The sequence below is a fragment of the Haplochromis burtoni genome, unplaced genomic scaffold (assembly GCF_018398535.1).
Source record: "Haplochromis burtoni strain Fernald_Lab_line unplaced genomic scaffold, NCSU_Asbu1 Contig_148, whole genome shotgun sequence".
In the NCBI taxonomy this organism is placed as follows: Eukaryota; Metazoa; Chordata; class Actinopteri; order Cichliformes; family Cichlidae; genus Haplochromis; species Haplochromis burtoni.
Genome location: NW_024582509.1, coordinates 1224764 through 1239881, shown reverse-complemented (window position 1 = coordinate 1239881; position 15118 = coordinate 1224764). Strand labels below are relative to the sequence as shown.

Here is a 15118-nt window from a genome sequence, read left to right as displayed (position 1 = left end):
TGTGGAACACAGCTGAACACGTGTGATGAGAACAGAGAACAGGTCTGAAAACAGATCACACGATCACAACATTGACAGTGCGTTCGCTCTGTCTGTGTCTCAGGACCTGAAGTGGGTGGAGGAGAAGCAGGCGTTGTATCGGAGGAATCAGGAACTGGTGGCGAAGGTGAATCGCATTTGTCAATCGTGACGTCTCAGTAAATATACACACAAATTCTTCCGAATCAAAAAGAACAACTTGCATTTGGTATATTTGGTATTTGGCTGAGAATAGACTTAATGTCACACGTAACAACGGATGGTTTGCAGGTCAGGCAGATGGAAGGTGAAGAGCTGCGACTGAAAAACGACATCCAGGATGCCAAAGACCAGAACGAGCTGCTGGAGTTCAGGATCCTGGAGTTAGAGGTGAAAACGTTGCAGATGCCAGTAACAGCGTCTCAAACTTCCAGACGTTTACCTGCGATTTCTGTTTGCTGTTCAGGAGAGGGAGCGGCGCTCACCCGCCATCAATTTCCAACAGCTCCATTTCCCAGAAGGCCTCAGTCCTCTACAGGTTTACTGTGAGGCAGAGGGAGTCACTGTGAGTACATCCGTCAGTACACCTGAGTGCACCTGTAAATATCTCTGAGGGGTGCACTGCCAGCATATTCAGCATATCCAGGCTTTCGCTGTGTTAGCTGGCTGAACTAAGCTACACTTTCACTGTTAAACTGGGCCTGAAAGGTGCGTTTGATTTGTCATTTCATTCTCTTTACAAATGGATCAGCTGAGCTCCTTTTGCTCCAGTGAGAGGAGTTATTAGAGGAATGCTGACAGATCTATAAAAATGTAAAAGAAAATAAAGTGCTGCAGAAGATTATTGAATTTGTGCTCATCAAGCAGCAGTGAGATAAATCTATTATAGCCATCCGTTTTCTTTATCCAATTCAGTGTTGTGGGGGGACTGCAGCACATCCTCGCTGTCATAGGGCGATGGGCGGGGTACACCTGGACAGGTCACAGGTTTGTCACTGGGTTAATACAGAGACAGACAACCACTCACAGCTTTTTATTTCTAGGGTTCACGCTGCATCTGTGAACCCTTAGGCGCTGAAGTTTGGTCAGTGTTCAGTCACAGACGTAGAAATTAGTCTGTCACAGATTCAAGTCGTCGCATTCACATCAGAGGCCGGTAGAGTCGCAGCAGCAGATCTGGATTAAGAAAAGCTCCGGTTGGAGTTTAGAACAAACATCCCTGTGATGCAAGATAACTAAAAATCATCCTCAACATGTCGATGCTGTTTGTGCTGAATACCCCTGAACACACCTTTAACCTGTTTCTTGGTGCACTGAAGTAGTGTCCCGTCTGAAGCCTCGACATAATAAGTCTTTGACACCATTGGACCTACTGTCCGATTATTAACACCATGCCGTGTACTGGATCAATCCGGCGCCCGTTGCTCGGTCAGGCCCCTTCCAGGGGTGGGGGGCTCAGTCCCCTCTTCGGTTGGCGGCTGCTGGCGGAGCCTGTGGCGATGTCGCCACAATGGTGATGTGCCCAGCTGCTCCTCCGGTACTCTGGGGGGCCTCTGGATGTCTGGGATCATCTCCATGTCTGCTTCATGGCTCGCAACACCTGCTATTACAAACAAACAAGCTTTGTCTGTAATAGCCGAGCCGCGGACAGCCGCTGGCTTGGTTCTTAGCACTGGGAGTCTAGCCAGGACCCTCAGTGGATACTTAGTGGGAATCGAACTTGCACCTCCCACTCCAAAGTGGGATGTGTAGTCTTACCACTACACTATCCAGCTGCACTTACATGGAGGAACCTTATGAATACAAGTGCGCTTGCACACACAGGTGTTCACACCTGAGTACCTGTTTGTCCACACCTGTGTTCACAGACACACACTTCTTCCTTGGCTGCTGCCTCCATGCGTTGTCGTTGCGTGCTGCTCCGCTCAGTTTTTATTGTTTACTCTTAGTTCTGCTTATCTAGGTTGTTGCTGTGGTCTCCCTCCTGTGTTGTTCTCTTTCTGCCAGCAGGTGATCCAGCTGATCTTTTCTCTCTGTCGCGCTTCCCCTCTGCTTTTCTTTCCCTCTCCTTTTTTGGAAGGTCGCTTGTCTTTGTCTTTCCCTTTTCTATCCACGGGTCCTGTCTGTTCCAATTGTAATAACTTAAAAGAATAAATAATTAATAAAGATCAATCAAGTGGATGAATAATGATCCACTTGGAAAAATAAATCAGGTGGGCATCACCAAATTTCCCCTTGTGGGACAATTAAAGGATTATTCTATTCTGTTTCTCTTGGCCTTCAAACTATAATTCATGTTGCCAGAGTTCTCTGAGCTCCCTTTCGTGTCCAAAGTCCTGGAGAAAATTGTCTGCGTCCAGCGCCAGGCTCAAAGTGCTACACAGCACTGAAACTATGCCTTTAAAAGTTTTTAATGATCTTTTATTAATGCCATTTAAGTGCTTTTAGACCTGAGCACTGCATTTGATAAAGTGGGTCATGATGTTGTAGTGTCCAGACTGCTGTGGGTATTAAGGCACCTGCCCTTGATTGGTTTAGATTCTATTTAAGCAGCAGAATGTTTTCTGTCAGGTCCATCCATCCATCCATGTGGAGTCCCTCAAGGCTCTACCCTTGGCCCAGCGTTTTCTCCTTTCACGTGCTCCCATTAGGCTCTGTTTTCAGAAAATATGGATTCTCTTTTCACTGTTTTGCTGATGATTCACAAATCTTTCCTCTTAAAAAGAATTCTACAGACTTTGAAAGTTTTGCGTGACTGTCTTCATGATATTAAATCATGGCTGGCATTAAATGTTTTGAATGTGAACAATCAAAAAGCTGAGATTGTCCTATGTGGACCTTCTGACCCTCGTTCTTCTCTTAAGGGTGACCTTGACCCTCTGCGAAAAGCAGAACTGCCTTTGCAAAATTCTGGGAATGTTATTTGATGACAGGTTCATATTGAGAAACTGCTGTTAAAGGCTTCGAGAGAGTAGCTAATGCGAGTAATTGATCCAGACCTGGCAGCAGCTCTCTCATCTTCAGCTCTCGCGTGTTTACGTGTGCTCCTGACAGGCAGGCGTAAACGCGACCGTATTTCCCCGTCTAGGCTTGTTTGCGTTCTGGCTTCCAGCACGTTATAGAATTGATTTTAAGATGTTATTGCTTGTTTTTAAGTCTCTAAGTGGATAAGCTTCGCCGTACCTCTCTGATCTTTATCTCATGCTTTAAACTGAAGGCTGCTTCTGACTGAAACACAGGAGGGGCCTTTGCTGTGTGTAAACTTTGGACAGTTTGCTTCTTCAAATTAGGGTCTCTCCATCTGAAGACACATCCTTACTCTCTAGCTTTTAATTGTGACTGAGTTGTTTTGCTTTTGTGTCTTGTCGTCTACTTGTGTGTGTTTATTTTTTCACTGTGTAATGGTTGTTTTTGTGATTTGCCCATCAGGACATTGTGATGAGTGAGCTGATGAAGAAGCTGGACATTCTGGGAGATAACGCCGTAAGTGTATGTTGAATTTATTTTGTACATGTCTGTGTCACTGAAACATGTGATCCATGTAATCCGCTTGTGGCTTCACGTGTGTTGAATGTGTGCATTTTGTAAACATGCTGTTTAGTAACCGTGGTGACACGTTCCCTGTTTCATTAGTGAGTCCTTTCTGATGATCAGTGAATAAATCTGAGTTTGTGTCGGGACAACAATCATTTCCATGTTGAGCGTGTTGTTTATATATTGCTGACATGTTGTTTTTCTGTAGAATCTGTCCAATGAAGAGCAGGTGGTGGTAATACATGCCCGGACGGTACTCACTCTAGCAGAAAAGGTGAGCGTCCCACCTGTCAGTTCTCAGAGAGCTGAGGTTTCTGCTCTCTGACAGGATGCAGATAAAGTTTCTTATTCTTTGCACCTCTCAGAGTTATTGGCACAGGGAAATAGCAGGTTCGCATAGTGAGATTGAGGACGTGGAATAACTGACGGCTCATCAAAGTTTACATAAGATCAGTCTGATCTCGTAAAGTTGCTGTTGCTCTCGGCAGGTATCAGGTGAACAGTCAGACAGCTCGTCGCTATTGTTTCACAAAGCTGTTTGCTCTGTCTCTGCGAGGTAACAATATATAATGTGTGCACATGCAAAAATACCATGTGATTCACGAAACATGAACACCAGCTAAGTTGGCTCTTACCATCATGTGTTTGTTAATGGACTAGAATAAATTCAAACAGCAGGTACTTTGCATGTCTGTAGGATAGGGCTGCCACGATTAGTCGACTAGTCACGACTGATTTAATAGTCGACGCGTCGTTTGAAGCTTTGTAAGATCACAAAAGACGCAGGAATAAGTAGCAGGATTTAAGAGTGTAATAACGGACTGAAACAGAAGATGGCAGCACTGCATGTACAAGGATGCCAGCTGCCGTTAAACCCCGAAGAAGAAGAGCTGTGTCCCAGAATTCATAGCGCAGCCCAGCTCAGTTTCCAACAATGGCGGCAGCTAGTTAGTTTTAATATTACTCTTATTATTCTTTCTGGGTCACAAAATAAACGTTTAACATATTTTCAGGCGAGAATGTAGCTGTGTAAACCTCAAATATCTGCTCAGTTTATCAAGACACCACATATTTTCAAAAGTTTATTAAACTTCACCGAAACAATCTGCAAATTCATTAAAATTGAATAAACTATCATCTTGTCTTTATTTTTAGTTAGCACCTTAAAAGCTTAAAGCTGTAAGCTAATGATAGTTATATAAGAGCAGATGCTGCTGGTGCAATAAGCTGTAGTTTTACGTCCAGTGGATGATGATCTGATTAGTCGACTAATCGCATAAATAATCGGTGACTAGTCGACTATCAAAATAATCGTTTGTGGCAGCCCTACTCAGAAGATACAGAAAAACAAAGTGTCAGAAACATTTAAAGACAAGTCTTTAGGTGAGATTTAAAGATGCTGAGTGTTGATGAGGTTCCCAGATTCTCCAGCATCTGTGGGTTAATAAAAGCTTTGAAAAGTAGTTCTCAGTATACTCTAGTATCCCGTGACACAGCCCGGTCCTCGTCGTTTGTTCATATGCGTCACCTGAGGCTCCTAAACTGTTTGTTTGGGATGAACGAGTTCAGGTGAGAAACAGAGTTCACACAAATCTGTGTGAACTCTGTGAATAAAGCTGAACATACACAGAAATTTAAAGATGAACTTGGATTGATGAGGAGGACAGGCAGTGCACAATCAATATCTGCTTTACGACCAGCCTGTCTCTGTCTACCTGTCTGCCCACCTGTCTCTCTTTACCCCCTTTCAGTGGCTGGAGTCCATTGAAGTGACAAAATCGGCCCTGCAGCAGAAAATGTTGGACATCGAGAGTGAGAAGGTGAAAGACATAGTGTATCTGGTCTCTGTTGGGACTTTTTTCTACTTGCTGAAATCATGTGATCTGATCTCTGGTCTGGTCAATGACACTAGATCCATCTGAATTATGAGGCTAAAATAAGTGCTCTGTGGTGAGTCGGTCCAGTAAGAAGAGCGTGGTGATCGCGAGCTGGACAGGAAGCTTTTAGTTTCAACTCTTTCATATGTCGGAGTCTGTTTGTACAGAAAACATTAAAAGGCCTTAGCGGTTTGTAAAGCAGCAGTATCCATGTTGGGAAGTTGTTGTCTGGGGTGAATAAATGTGGTGTCAGTGAAGATGCTGTTGTTTTCTAGGAGCTGTTCAGTAAGCAGAAAGGTTACTTGGATGAAGAGCTGGACTACAGGAAGCAGTCGATGGATCAGGCCCATAAGGTCAGTGAATAGCTGAACCTGTACTGTGGAGAGGTCAACCAAATGACTGAGAGCAAGTCTTTGAGCCTGTTCTGATATCATTGGCCTGTTGATCAGTGGGCTTTGATCAATGGTTGTCAATCTGCATATTAATGATCAAGGAAATGACTTCACGGCCCGTTGTTCGTTCAGTGGTGCTCGTTTCAGTCATTGTGCAAATGTCCTGTTTATAAAGTTGGGGAAACCTGCACCTGGATGAGTGACAAAACGTTTCTCCCACTGAAAACATCCAAATGAACAGGATCAACATTTTGGGATTTCCTTAGCTGGATGATTGAGCAACAACAATGACAGCGCAAAAATGTTTCTTTGATCCAGAGGATCCTGGAGCTGGAGGCCATGTTGTTTGAGGCTCTGCAGCAGGAAGAGGAATCCAAGATAGAGGGATTAAAGATGGAGGGTCGACTGTCTGAGAGTCTGACAGAGGGAGAGCGAGAGGAGCTGAGGAGAGCCATGGACCAGTGGAAACGAACTGTGATGTGTGAGCTCAGAGAGAGAGATGCCCAAATCCTTCGAGAGCGGATGGAACTACTGCAGCTCACCCAACAGGTAAACCACTGAAATGAGCACAGGTACACTATTATGATTTCTCCTTTGTAGTCTGTAATCAATGATGTTGTGTTTGTCAGCGGAACAAGGAGCTGGAAGAATTTATAGAAGCACAGAAACGACAGATTAAAGAGCTGGAAGAGAAGGTAAAGACAAATCAAACAGAAACATGTATGTAAAAAACTGCTTCCTCTGACATCGACAGATTTTGCACTGCTTTCTTCTTCTTTCAGTTCCTTTTCCTGTTTCTCTTCTTCTCTTTGGCCTTCATCCTTTGGTCCTAACAGCAGCAGGTTGGTCACACTTTCCCAGGTGTGCAGAGTTTACCTGTTGGATCTCTGTGTAGTAAAATGTTTGCTCTGCTTTAGTGTGTGCAGACCACCACAGTCCAGCAGCTGAGTGGCCAGGTCAGCTCAGTCTGGATCAGACCAGGAGGACCTGAAAGGATTCCTGGAACCAGCAGCTCACCAACCGAGGGTCTATGGGTTCTCTGTTGCCAGCCAATCAGAGCAGAGCCCAGCTGTCAGCTGGCTCTCAAACTATCCTGTTACACGTTCCTAGAATGCCACTGTGCTGTCTCACAATGACTGATGGCTTCGTTTCAGCTTGCTGATGTTCAGCTAAGTAAAAGAGTCTGGCCCAAACTGGTGTTGGACTCTTACTAGCTAAACTAGGTGACACCCTATATGATTAGCTTAGGTCGCTGATTTTGAAGTTGTCAGATGGGGTTGGTTCAGTAACCTGTGACAGAGCTGAACCTGAGCTCAGCAGAGTTAGGCTGAAGAGCAAAATCTCTATAAGAACTAGACATAAAAACATCACAAACCAGCCTGACAGAAGTTTAGTTCAATAATTCTTTGTTCTGATTGGCTGTTCCACCTGAAGAGCAGACAGTGAATTTAGCTCCTCCCGCTTTATTCACAGAGCTAAGGTCACACCTGGTTCGTCTGCAACAGAAGAAGGACCTCCACAATGTCAGGAGGTCTGTTAGGAGATAAGAGTGAAGTGAAGTGGTCCAGATAAACCAGGTTCAGCAGGTCCAGATAGACCCGGTTAACCAGGTCCACATAAACCAGGTTCACTGGCGTCCGGTTAAATACTGCATCGATTTCAAGATACTTTTGTACACATTCAAGGCTACCCATCATCTCTCACCTTCATACCTCTCTGACCTGGTTCAAATCACCATTCCTTCTCCGTATCTCAGATCCTCCTCCTCTCTTTCTCTTCCATCCCTTCCCCTCGACTAGCCACCGTGGGGCGCAGGGCTTTCTGTTGCTCTGCCCCCGACTTTGGAACATCACTTCCATCCCTCTATATAAGTCCAGACTCAAAACTCACCTATTCACATTAGCCTATTCCACATAAATCTTTCCATCCTGCTACTTTAATTTATTTGATCTATTTGCTCAACGTTTTATCATTATTATTTTGTAAATTGTTATGTTTGTTGTTGTTATTGCTTGTGTACAGTGTCCTTGAGTGTTTTGAAAGGCGCTTTCTTAAATAAAATGTATTCATTCATTCATTCATTATTCATGAGGTCCAGATAAACCAGGTTCACCAGGTCCAGATAAACCAGGATCAGGAGGTCAAGATAGACCAGGTTTACTGGGTCCAGACAAACCAGGTTCATGAGGTCCAGATAAACCAGGATCACCAGGTCCACACAAACCAGGTTCATGAGGTCCAGATAAACCAGGATCAGGAGGTCAAGATAGACCAGGTTTAGCTGGGTCCAGACAAACCAGGTCGAGTCAAGATGACCAGGTCAGCGAAGATAAACCAGGTATGTCCAGAAAACCAGGTTCACCAGTCCACAAAACCAGGTTCAGAGGTCCAGATAAACCAGGATCAGGAGTCAAGATAGACCAGGTTCATGAGGTCCAGATAAACCAGGTTCACCAGGTCCACACAAACCAGGTTCATGAGGTCCAGATAAACCAGGATCAGCGAGTCAAGATAGACCAGGTTCATGGGTCCAGATAAACCAGGATCACCAGGTCCACACAAACCAGGTTCATGAGGTCCAGATAAACCAGGATCAGGAGGTCAAGATAGACCAGGTTTACTGGGTCCACACAAACCAGGTTCATGAGGTCAGACAAACCGGGTTCAGGAGTTCCAGATACACCAGGTTCACCGGGTCCAGACAAACCGGGTTCATGAGGTCCAGGCACACAAGGTTCACCAGGTCCAGATAAACTAGGTTCAGGAGTTCTAGATTAACCAGTCTCACCGGGTCCAAACAAGCCAGGTTCATAAGGTGCAGGAAAACCAGTTTCATGAGGTCCAGAGAAACCAGGTTCACCGGGTCCAGACAAACAAGGTTCAGACTGTGTTTAATTTGATGGAGAGAAGCACAGCAGTAGTCTCTGATCTTGAGGTGCTAGATATCCTGGATTTAGGTCCTGGGAATGACTCCCAATATGTTTCTGTTCCTAAATCCATATCTAAATAATGTCACAGAACTAAAACTAAACTATATCACAATATATAATATATGATTGATTAGTATTACATGAAATGATGCACCTTTTCACTTTACACTGAAGTTACCGGATATTGTTAAATAAAAGGTTTAATTATAAAAAAGCTAAAGACTTTGTATTTTGGTTAATACCTACGTTACATTAATATTTTTAAAGCTTTTGTTTCTTTTGGGTTTCTGCCAGCAACCGTATTTGACTTCAAATTCTGCACTTTGTCATTTTGACCATTTACCATTTCTCTGAGTTATCCTCAGTGTTCAAATGAAGCAGTATCAGAATCTGTTGTTTTAAAAGTTGCATCCTGCTGTTGTACTTTTATTATTCCAGATGATATTTTTCTATCCCTGCTGTGAGTCTAAACACTGAACATCTGAAGAGTTGGCGATTAAAAATGGAAACCGAACAAGGAGCAGTCTGTGTTTTGTTGCTTATGTCGGATTATTGAGTCCAAGTGCATTTTCACCAGAATAATCCAAATCAGTTCAGCATCATTCAAAGACCAGTAATTCACAACAACAGTCAACTAAATATACTTTAATAAGGTAAAGACGACACAAAATTAGTCACAGCACCCATATAAGCATCAATGGTGACAGTGGGAAGAAAAAACTAGAATAGAATAGAATGCCTTTATTTATTGCAGGATTATTCTTTCCAAGATTTTGGCCATCAAAGGAAGTTTAGAGATTGGCCTATAGTTTGAAAGAACATTTGGATCAAGGTTACTTTCTTGATAACAGGTTGCACAACAGCATGTTTGAAGGCAGACAGAACGCAGCCTGATAACAGTGAGGAGTTCATTAGGAGTAGGATACAGGTCCAATGATGTTCAGAGCATCCTTAATAATACGGGAAGGAAGAATGTTGTGGCAGGAGTTCGAACTTTTCAATGAATTTATTATTTCCTTAAGAGTCAGGAGAGTCACAGGCTCAAACTGTTGAAAGACTGTTGAGCATTCAGAATTTAGGTTTTGGTTTGCTGCTGATAGATTTGTGGCCCTTAGTGCTGAGATTTTATCTATAAAATAATTTAGGAATTTTTCACAGAGAGCTGGGGAGGCCTCCGTCAAAGTGGCAGAGGAAGGGTTAATCACTGAATTGGGGTTTGTGGCTATTAGTTGCAATGATTTCCGACAGGAAAGAAGCTTTTGTGACTTTAACAGCCTTCTGATATTTCAAACGGCAGTTCTGCAAAATGTCCAAGGAAATCTGGAGTTTGTCTTTTTTCCATCTCCTTTCGCCTCAGCAGCATTCGCATTACATATTTCGACATTAAACATAACTGGGAAGTGGTCCGAAATTCCAGCATTGCTGATATCCATAATGCAAATGTCCAAGCCATATGACAGTACGAGATCAAGTGTGTGGCCTTTAATGTGCGTTGGTTTGCTTACTCACTCTGAGTGAGAGAAAAAGGGTCAACGAGAGCCAGAAAATCTGTGACCAGCGGGTCTGATTCACAACAAACATGAATGTTAAAATCACTGGTAATAAAAATATAGTCGTAACTTAAAAAAAGATTACCTAAAAGATCGGCGAACTCACAAACAAACTTACATTTTGGCGGTCGGTACACAACAGCACAGAGGATCGAGGGGGCAAAGTTTAACTCCAGTAGCTGCACTTCGAAGCTGGAGGGCAAGGCAGGAGGCAAAAGCCGTGCTCAGAATTTGTTTTTAAAAACTGAGGCTAGCCCTCCACCATTGCAGTGGAAGAAGTTCCGAAAGGGAAAAGGACTCACCAGGACGAATCCAGGTCTCCGTCAGAAATAAGAAGTCCCTGTGACCTGGTGTTTAGCACAGCCATCTGGATTGTGGTCTTATTGTTTCTTGGAGGACGCCTCAGCAGGCGTAGATTGCTGTGGTTCACGCCACCTCCACGGGCCCGCATCCAGCTCCAAGCAGGTAGAAAGTCAACCGGTAAGTCCGAGTGGGCATCCTGTCCGACATGGCGGGCGATGGCAAAACAGTCTGAAAGTAGACTGATCCCGGGAGGAAGCTAGGGGGCGTAAGATATCCGAGATGTCGGAGTAGTTAATCACTTCGTGTGGTTTTAAGTAGAGAGGTTGAAGATTCTGGTGAAGATGAGGGTGAGCTGGTGGGCACACGCTCTTAGCACCTTGCCAGGTACTTCCTGGGGTTCACTGCTAGGAGCACACGTCTGACATCGTGCTCCGTTACAGTGAATGGAGCGGTGCAGGATCCAGGTGAGGATGAGGATGGGAGCAGGGCTAAAGCAGGTGAGTGCTGCTGTTGCTGTGTTTCAAAGCGGGTGAAGAAGCTGTTTATTTCCTCTGCCAGCTGCACACTCAGGTTTTCTGTTTTCACAGCCTCTGTGGTTGATGATGTCTTGCATTCCCCACCACACCTCTCGTGTGTTGGTGCTGGACAGCTGGGACTAGATGCTTCTTTTGTGGTCTGTCTTGGCTTTTTCCCATTTTCAGGTCAGGTCAAGCAGCCCTGTACAAATCTCTGTCACCTGACCTGAAGGCGGCTTCGCGGGCTTTGAGGAGTGTGCGGACCTCGTGGGTCATCCAGGGTTTTTGGTTTGGGGAAAACCAGAATGCTTTTGTCCACAGTCACATTTCCAATACAGAACTTGATATAGTCCAGCACTGATCCTGTGAAAGTTTCCGGTCCTGGTGTTCAAATCTGTCTCAGTACACACAATATCAGATCCGACTTTCATAAGACATGAAAAGATAACAGCCATGCGGTTTTTTAGATATTGAAATGAAAGTGAAGATAGTCTATTTTGCAGTCCGAGTCCAACATTTGAGTATCTTGGGATGGTGTTCATGAGTGAGGGGAGTGGAAGATTAAGTGAAGAAAGGTGGACTCACTCTGGTTGCGTTTCACGCCATCCTGGGAGGATTGTTTCTTAGTTCCGAAGGTTCTCTGTGTTTGTGCAGAAGAGTCAGCATCTTATTTTACATTCTGATGAAGATTTCCAAAGATCCTGCAGAACATTTTCATCAGAAACTTCCACTCACTTTAAACATGAAGTAGTTTCAGCCGTCTCTCCCTCTCTCTTCCTTTTTTCTTTACTGTGTTTGGATCATTCAATAACCTGATGTTTGTTGTTACAACCTTTGTTTACTTTCTGACTGCGGTCGCCCTGCATTCAGTTTAAGAACTCTGAGCAGATACTCTGACTTCATTTTCAAAGAGGAAAGCTTCATGTGGGCATGAACTACAGACTTTGTTACAGTTCACTGGCTGTGTGTGTGTGTGTGTGTGTGTATGTTTTTGTGTGTGATTAGATGGAGTAAATCTGACAGGCAAAGAAATCAAGTTCAAACTGCAGCAACTTCAGAGCATCAGCAGTAATGAGCACTGACGTGTGTGTGTGTGTGTGTGTGTGTGTGTGTGTGTGTGTTGGTCACGACCTTCGTCTGATTCAAAGCTGATAAAGTCAGAGATATCAGTGAGTGAGGAGGTGTGAGGGTATGCTGAGCAATAAAGATGAACTCCTGAGAGAGAAAAGGAGACAAAGGACAGACCTGTGAATCTGATTGGTTGAAGGTTTGTGTTCTCCTCCTCCTCCCTCTTAATCTTACTTTGGGCCCATGACCTCCTTTCTTCCCTTCTTCCTCCTCCACCTCCTCCACATCCTGTCGGTTCGTTTATCGTCTGAGATCTTCATCCTCCCCGCCTCCTCCTCCTTTTCTTCTCTTGCTTGTTTCTGATCAGGTCACATCTCTCCAGGATGTCTGAGAGGAGGTGCTCCCCGGAGGACGACTGCTCTTCTCTCCTTTCGCGGCTCGGCTCAGACTCTCCTCGACCTCGGATGAAGTACGGCGGGATGTTCTGCAATGTCGAGGGAGCGTTCGAGAACAAGACACTGAACTTTGAGTCGTTGGGTCTGCGGCCGCAGCGATGCCAAGCCACTTGCACCCGCAGCCGAGATGGAGGCCACGCCGCCAGAAGAGGAGGAGGACACACATCTGGACACACTCGGGAAAATTGTGGCAAGAGAGAGGTTTGTATTATTTCTAGTGAATTGAAAATGTGAGTTCTGTTTATCCTTGTAATGCTCATATCCTGCTGATCTCACCTTCCAACCTTCACACAACTCAGAGTTACCGACCATCAGATGGTGAGTGTTTATTTTGCTTCAGTCATTTGTTACAGATAAGTATAGTCATGTGACACATCATTGATAAGACGACTTGGAACAACTTTGTATCGTATTACAAAGTTCATGGGCATACGGTTAGTGTGACCCCAGGCTGTGGAGACTTCACTTCATTTCCCGTTTTTCTTCCTTCCACTTCAGTTTCTAATGAAATGTCACAGACACAGTACACGATTCAGTTTCACTTTAAAATAATTATTCAGCAATTCATATCCTCCCCACGGTCACAGCAGACAGGTCTGTTACATCACGTTCTCATCCCTCGTGCAGTAAATCACAACGATTAATTGCTCTCAGAAGTTAGAGGCTGATTGTAGATTTGTTTCTTCTATCCGCTCATCTCATAAATAATTAAAGACTTCATTCACTGTACTGTGATTACTGAGCGTACTACAGTAACACCTCCCTGGGTAATGCTATATTTTAGTACGATACCGAACTAAATATTAGGGATGGGAATCCTCGTGCTGCTCCCTACAGTACTGACTAAAAACTAAAAGAACTGAGAACCTGAAACAAGGCTCAGCAGCAGGTACACTCAGGTGTGGTATATTTAGGTATTTGAGAGGGGTTACTTGTTACATGTAAGGAAATATCAGTCTGATATCAGCAGCATATCAATCAGACACACATCTCCAAAAGTTGAATCTGTTCATCTGGACGTAGCGTTTTTGTGGGAGAAACGTTTCATCACTCATCCAAGTCACTTGGATTGCCAAGTGACTTGGATGAGTGACGAAACGTTTCTCCCACAAAACGCTACGTCCAGATGAACAGATTCAACTTTTGGAGATTTACTTTCCTGGATGATTGAGAATGCATCAAGACAATCAGACACACAGATACGGTACCCCGACCCCAAACATTAAACCACACTAATTTACTTCAACAACCATGAAATACCAACCAACAAAATGGTAAATGGCCTGTATTTATATAGCGCTTTACTCAGTCCCTAAGGACCCCAAAGCGCTTTACACTACATTCAGTCATTCACACACTGGTGATGGCAGCTACATTGTAGCCACAGCCACCCTGGGGCGCACTGACAGAGGCGAGGCTGCCGGACACTGGCGCCACTGGGCCCTCTGACAACCGCCAGTAGGCAAACATGGGGTTAGTATCTTGCCCAGGGATATTTGGCACGTAGACAGGAGGAGCCTGGGATCGAACCACCAACCTTCCGGTGAGTGGGTGACCCGCTCTACCACCTGAGTTACAGCCACCCCACCCCGACAACAACCAAACCCCAGCCAACAATCAACAACCACAAAACACCAACCACCAACCACCGAACACCAACTAACAATCAACAACCACAAGACACCAATCAACATCCACCAAACACCAGCCAACATCCACCAAACACCAGCCAACAACCAACAACCACCAAACACCAACCAACAACCATGAAACATCCACCAACAACCACGAAATACCAAACACCAACCAACAACCACCAAACACCAACCAAGAACCATGAAACACCCACCCCTAACCACGAAATTCCAAACACCAACCAACAACCACCAAATACCAACCAACAACATTGAAATACCAACCAACAACCACCAAACACAACCACAAAATCCCAAACCCCAACCAACAACCACCAAACGCAACCACAAAACACCAACCAACAGCCAACCAACCAAAAACCAACAAGCACCAAACACCAACCAACCAAAAACTAAATACAAGCTAACAGCTACCAACCAACAACCACAAAGCTGGATCATTGCAGAACCTCGATTATTTTCTTTTTCAGCCATTCTGTTGGAAATTTGCTGCTGTGCTCAAGATCATTGTCCTGTTGATGACCCAGTGTGGTCCAAGCTTCAGCTGTGGAACAGAAAGCCTCACTTTTTGACTCTAGAATACTTTAGTGTAGAAAGGAGTTCGTGTTCCACTCAGTTTATCATCCCTCCACCATCGCACTGGCAGCTGGTAGGAGGTATTTGTTTCCTCCAAATGATGGAAGTTTGTGTGTTTGAGCCTGCAGAGCTTATTTTACATTTATTCATTTATCATTTATTTTACATTTATTTATTAATTATGAAGAAGTGGACTAACGCAGCAAAGCAGGAACTGCAGGACTGTTTTGAATGCACTGATTGGA

General features: G+C 44.3%; 2 protein-coding genes across 2 annotated transcripts in view; both read left to right on the top strand.

The window, feature by feature from the left end:
• jakmip3 (Janus kinase and microtubule interacting protein 3) overlaps positions 1-6881 on the top strand; it is a 50859-nt gene extending 43978 nt beyond the window's left edge. The window contains exons 15-25 of the mRNA XM_042224755.1: positions 104-166; positions 310-408; positions 485-583; positions 3448-3507; positions 3761-3826; positions 5304-5372; positions 5705-5782; positions 6140-6370; positions 6451-6516; positions 6604-6663; positions 6739-6881. Coding sequence (XP_042080689.1) covers positions 104-166; positions 310-408; positions 485-583; positions 3448-3507; positions 3761-3826; positions 5304-5372; positions 5705-5782; positions 6140-6370; positions 6451-6516; positions 6604-6654 — 882 coding nt within the window. The 3' untranslated portion in view covers positions 6655-6663; positions 6739-6881. The remainder of the gene's footprint in view (positions 1-103; positions 167-309; positions 409-484; positions 584-3447; positions 3508-3760; positions 3827-5303; positions 5373-5704; positions 5783-6139; positions 6371-6450; positions 6517-6603; positions 6664-6738) is intronic.
• A 5674-nt stretch (positions 6882-12555) lies between these two features.
• The window catches only part of LOC102290732 (dihydropyrimidinase-related protein 2), a gene marked incomplete in the record, with an annotated part of 16827 nt that continues 14264 nt past the window's right edge, over positions 12556-15118 (top strand). The window contains 1 exon segment of the mRNA XM_014336772.2: positions 12556-12795. Coding sequence (XP_014192258.1) covers positions 12571-12795 — 225 coding nt within the window.